Source organism: Etheostoma spectabile, chromosome 6 (genome assembly GCF_008692095.1).
Source record: "Etheostoma spectabile isolate EspeVRDwgs_2016 chromosome 6, UIUC_Espe_1.0, whole genome shotgun sequence".
NCBI lineage: Eukaryota > Metazoa > Chordata > Actinopteri > Perciformes > Percidae > Etheostoma > Etheostoma spectabile.
The window spans coordinates 5,343,135-5,348,675 of NC_045738.1; the positions used below are offsets into that span (position 1 = coordinate 5,343,135).

General features: G+C 38.9%; 2 protein-coding genes across 5 annotated transcripts in view; one reads left to right on the forward strand and one right to left on the reverse strand.

The window, feature by feature from the left end:
* Positions 1–1,689, reverse strand: part of cep85 (centrosomal protein 85) — a 12,207-nt gene extending 10,518 nt beyond the window's left edge. The window contains exons 1-3 of the mRNA XM_032518421.1: positions 1,434–1,689; positions 426–485; positions 188–319 (exon numbers count right to left, since the gene is read on the reverse strand). Of these exons, the coding sequence (XP_032374312.1) occupies positions 188–319; positions 426–465 (172 nt within the window). The 5' untranslated portion in view covers positions 466–485; positions 1,434–1,689. The remainder of the gene's footprint in view (positions 1–187; positions 320–425; positions 486–1,433) is intronic.
* A 1,410-nt stretch (positions 1,690–3,099) lies between these two features.
* The window catches only part of wdtc1 (WD and tetratricopeptide repeats 1), a 9,906-nt gene continuing 7,464 nt past the window's right edge, over positions 3,100–5,541 (forward strand). For 2 of the 4 annotated variants that reach the window (XM_032518242.1, XM_032518246.1), the window contains exons 1-3: positions 3,114–3,268; positions 3,801–3,940; positions 4,089–4,172. In XM_032518242.1, the coding sequence (XP_032374133.1) occupies positions 3,875–3,940; positions 4,089–4,172 (150 nt within the window). In that variant the 5' untranslated portion in view covers positions 3,114–3,268; positions 3,801–3,874. Of the gene's footprint in view, positions 3,269–3,800; positions 3,941–4,088; positions 4,173–5,541 lie in introns of all 4 variants that reach the window. The other 2 variants (XM_032518244.1, XM_032518245.1) reach the window with 2 other exon arrangements.

Sequence of the window (5,541 nt, forward strand, 5' to 3'; positions counted from 1 at the left end):
GTATAGAAGTATAATGAAAAACAACTATACTGTAGAACACGGAAATCCAAAGTGCACGTCTGCAGCTGACAGCAAGCAGCCACCTCTGGCTGTATAGGGTGCAAACTAGAGCTTCATCACTGACAGACAGACTTCAAAACAAAGTTACACAATACATGCTACAGGAAGAACAAGCAAAGCCAATCACCTTCTGTGCTGTCAGATGCTGAGGTGCCAAGACCAGTGTCCCCGCTGTCCGATGTTCCAGGTCCGCGGCCAAACCGGCTTTGGAACTTCTCTGACACAGCTGGTGTCTGCCACTCCATGTCAGCAAACCGAGCTAATGTATATTTGTGAAACAGGGCAATAGTAACAGAGGAGTACGTCAACACATGCTGAACTGACTGACACACTGTATGCATTTTGACATCAGAGTGTCAACTTACCCGCTAGTTTGGATTCCATATATCTGTGTGAAGTTGTCATTCCATACAAGACAATGTCACCTGATTGAGATGAAGACAAATTACAATACATGTCAAAGTTGTTTACACAACCAACTTCATAATTATCACTGACCAAATTCTTGGAATACCTTAGTGTAGGTGAGTTATATAGTTATATATCTGAAAACCTATTCTTAAGATTTAGTTAAGTTAACTGGGAAAACAGAGACAGAAGCTGGTAACCAAGGCTTTGTAATGAACCTGAAACTGAGATATCCTCTAAATAAAAGCTCCATTCTTGCATAATGTACCTATTTATATTATGAACTGAACGTCCAAAGCTTAAACAGCCGTTAGCTATTGACTAATTTTCTCACCTATCAAATTAATCGGACCGTCAGCAACCTGGACAGAATGTTCTGGGTAGCAACAAAAATAACATGAGCACGTCTTAGCTTTACATAACGTGTTACACAAACATGTTTATCCCTAATAAAGAGGTTACAGGAAGATGTACGTGTAGTAACGTCAAGCAAATGTAACACTTGCTGATGGACACAACGAGCGAGAGGCAGCCTTGTTGCTGCAAACTAATCCTCTTAACTAGCTAATTCATAAAGGAAATGACTGCTAACACTTAACCAGCCAAGGCGGGCTATCAGCCAAACGTCACTAATTGCTAAATTGAATATATTGCAACGTTATACTAGCTAGCTAACGCTATCTAAATACGAGGATCATAGCTACCTAGGTCAAGGCTCTTTATGATGTCCTCACCACAAAGTTACATTGTATTATACTTTTAAGGTTATGCATTGCACCGTTGACAATTGTAACGTTAGCTACTCCACGACAAATCCGTTTCCGTCTAACAGGCTAGCTAGTTAGCAGCACAACGTTGCCGACTGCTTAGCTACTGAACATCATCGTTACAAATCTCTGTTAGCTTCCGTGCTTACGTTACTGTAGCTGGGCTGGCTGTATGAGGTGAAAAAAAGGTTACTTTACCTTTTGTTTCACATTAACACAGAATGCAGTAACAAATCTCGGTTTGAGGCTGGAAACCGAAGACGAATCTGTACCATCCGCTGATGCTGCTACTGCTGTTGTTGTTTCAGTTCCGCTAGGCAACTGAACGGATCCCTCTGATGGCAGACGGCCCATCAAAGACACAAATGGCAGCTTGTTTAACATCACAGCGCCGCCCGTTCAATAGAGACGCTTTCTGTCTGAGAAACCGTTTGCGGATTTCCTGCCTGCAAAATATATGCGACCGCTCTGCAGTGGTTGCATTTGTAGACTACAGCCCAGAAACTAGTGTCGTGGTGTTTGCTTTACTCTTCTTTAAATGTTGCTGCAGATGCATTAAAAGAGATGGCTAGGTTAATTCTGCCATAAGACCAAAAACATTGCAGTAACACAAAACAAACGAACTCAACAAAGATGCATTGAATTGGTTAGAATAACCTAGAAAATAATGTTTTTGCACGGGTTCAAAGGTTTTAAAACAAATTAAACGGTTTTAAACCAGACTAAACGGGAAAATTGCATATAGGTAAACACTGTATGGCTACATGTAAAAATATGTGTAATTTCCATCGCAGAGGTGGAGCAATACTAGCACACATGGTAGGAAACCTATTCCAGTTACCGGTAATTTAAACACTGTATGACACCAAACAGAACAGCTTCGACAAAAATGGAAAATACCACAAATGCTGACATCAGGTTGTAGGAAGTTGGGACATCGATGAACATTTGAAACACCACAGTGTGCCAGTAAGGATATTTTGCAGTGGAACAAACAATTAGTCAACTTGCAACATCTGTTTCATTCTGTCTTTTCTACAATACATTGTACAATGCACAATTAATAACAATCCATATGCTTGTAACAAGGTTCTGCCTGATGTAAAACAGTAAATCATCCTTGGAAGGCCATTATTTGACAAGTTTGAGAATTCCTGTCATTACAACAGTTTATGTACTGAGTAGTATGGGTACATATTTACTAATGCAAGACATATTTAGCATATAATATCACAGTAGTTCAAGATGTTTGCCTCATTGATGAGGAAAAAAAACTTGTGTAAATAAAAACCCAAATTAGCACAGCTGAAATTAAAGAGCTGATTGTAGGCCGTTTTTTTTTACAATAAGTAATTCTGCTGGTTCTTATGATACATCTTATTATCTGCCAAACCATACAATTCTTCATCAGTGCAACATCTACCCTCAGATATAATATCCTGGTTAATTTGACTCAGCATATCCTCTTGTGATGGAAATGCTGACACTAAGGATCAGACCTTTGAACAACCCTTGTCCATCTGTCTGGACACATGCATGCTGTGTGCATTTCTTTTTTCTTATTCTCAGTGACCAAGGCCTACATAAAGCTATAACTGTCTCACTTTATTCCTTAAAATAAACGGATTTGTCCTAACTGCTTGGAGAAGCCAACATTGAAGTACAAATCAACAACTGGTATAATTAGCACATTTCTGGATGAGACCAAGGAATTATTATTTGTTATCACATAAAACACCGTTTAGACTAACATTTTTTGCAGCTAAATTGCTTACTTTGTTTGCTTTAGTATTAATTTGTGCGTGAGCGCTGATTTGTAGGGATAATGCTTTTATTCTGAAATAAACATTGACCGGAAATGATTGATCTGTTTTCGCGAAACAAACATGCGTATGCTCAGTGGGAGGAGGGTTGTGTTCATGTCAGAGAAGGTATTAGCGAGAATCCTGTCAACAAACTCACAAAGAGTGTGATTTCTCACGTTTATTAAATGGACAATTCTTGACAGAAGCCTTTTTAGTTCAAGGAAACCGGTGAGATTTCGTAAGCAGTCCTGTATTACAATTAAAGCGTTGCAAATATTAACGTTAACGTTACCTGAAGTGGACGTTTTGTTTAGCTAGCAAGGTAACGCAAATGCGCTAACCAGCTAACGTTACCTGGTAAACGGCAGGTCTCTTAAAGGCCTGATGCATAATGCTAGGTGGCTAACGAGTCTTGCAGGCTAAACATGCATTAATGTTTAAATAATTGGCAGTGTTTGGCGAAACAGCCGATTATAATACTGACAGAGCTGTATAGCTAACATGTCATAGCTAATGCCTTGTTGCTCGTTGACGGAAGCAACCCCACTGTGGTTAGCACTGAAGGGATAAACGTCTGTAGACCAGCACATTTTTCTATGTTATTATGTTTCAGAATTTAATAAGTGAGTAGTGAAAATTGCTGATCTATTGTCCTTACCGTTGCTCTATGACTGGCACTAACCAACGTAAAATCACTGTCTTGTGATTATGTCCTTTCTGTGTTTTCTACCATAGTTTAATGTTTTCAACGTCTTTAGAGCTTATTCTCGAGAGAAACAGCGTGAATGTCCACTGAGCGCTGACCCCTGCAACCTCCAGCCCAGACCCTAATTGATGTTTCGTGGTGAGGCCATGACAGCTGTCAACATCACCAAAGACATCCTGCACCGGCAGATCAGAGTGAGTAAAAACAAATGGAAGAGCATCCTACGAGCTATCTTAATTGGACTAACCAGAAAGGACTCCTCAGCCAAATGTTTTTTTGTTTTTTTGTTTTTTTCATTTTGTTTTGAGCCTTCCTAATGTACAATCTGATTCATGTCTTCAGGACAAGAGAGCATCAGGCTTCCAAAGGGTGTATCATGTGACTGACCCTTTCATCAAAAGACTTGGACTGGAGGCTGAGCTTCAGGTCAGTGACAACAAGTGTTTGTGTGTGTGTGTGGTGTGTGTGTGTGTGTGTGTGTGTGTGTTGTGCGCGTCACATATATTACATACAATAATTTAATTTTAATCATTTACTCTACATCTTCAACAAACATTAGGCTACAAATAGGTTTGCCTGTTCATAGTTGCTTGCTTATTGAATATTAGATGAAGGATCTGTTGTGTTCCTGCTGAGGGCTCCAACAGGCCAGAGGTTGGATGTTTTGAGTTGTTTTATCCACAGCACTACATCTGGATCTCCTCAGTGAGCTGGACCAGGTGCAGCTGACACGTGGCTGAGACTTATATAATGAAGAAACAGTGTTGTAAATTTAACATTTGTTAATGATCAGTCTCTTCTCTGTAAGGGTCTTTTCTTCACCACAGAGTTTCAGTGACCTCAGGCAGCAACAAGAAAGCTAAATGTCCATGCCTCTAAATGATCAGTGATCCTACATTTCACTCTCTGAGTACACCCACACCCCTCACAGCCAAATAATACGTTCAAGTAATGCAATGAAAACTCTACTTCCAAACACGAGCAAATAGACTTGCAAATAACTATAAAAAACTGGAGAATAATACGTTTCACCTTTTATAATATGCAAAAACAAACAGCTGATTCTAAAGTCCATCACCATTTTTGTCATCAGTATTTATTGAGCGTCATTAGACCCAATTACATCTGATTTTAAACCTTTGGAGAAAGCTTTGTTGCTTGCTTTTTTAAATGCTTATATATTGTTTGGTTGTGGAAAAAACGAAATAATATAGAGGGATTATTATTATTTGTTTCATTATTTTAAAACTTTACTTATCAATAGAACTGGGCTTAGCGTCCCTTATTGTTTTCACTCATTTGGCATTTATATTACTTTATGTTTTGTATGGAATAAATAAAATGCCTTCAACAAAGAGGGTGTGATTCTTTTTTCAATACATTTCAAACAAAACATTTACAAAACAAATTAACAATGAAGCAGGTTCTAAAAGTAGTCCAGCAGTTTGACATTCATTGAAAATAAGTTATTTATAATGTACAAAAGTTCAGGCAAAGACCAAAAGGCAGTGTGTACATATACAAGAATACATAGAGTAACAGGCTGCCCTGTGTGCAGCAGGCACGTCGACGCTCGCGTCCCTGATTTAAAGTTCCAGTCAGCATCTCAAAAGTACAGACAGTGCATGGGTCACAGTTAGGTATTCAATCAAATGCATAGTTAGTAAATCAGTTGATTTCTGTCCAGACTTTTACAACTTGACCGTCAACACTTTGTCTTCCATAGAATAATAATGAGGATGTGTGTAGTGTGCTGCTGAGATGAAAGCAGATTACACACTTTGCTGCTACATGA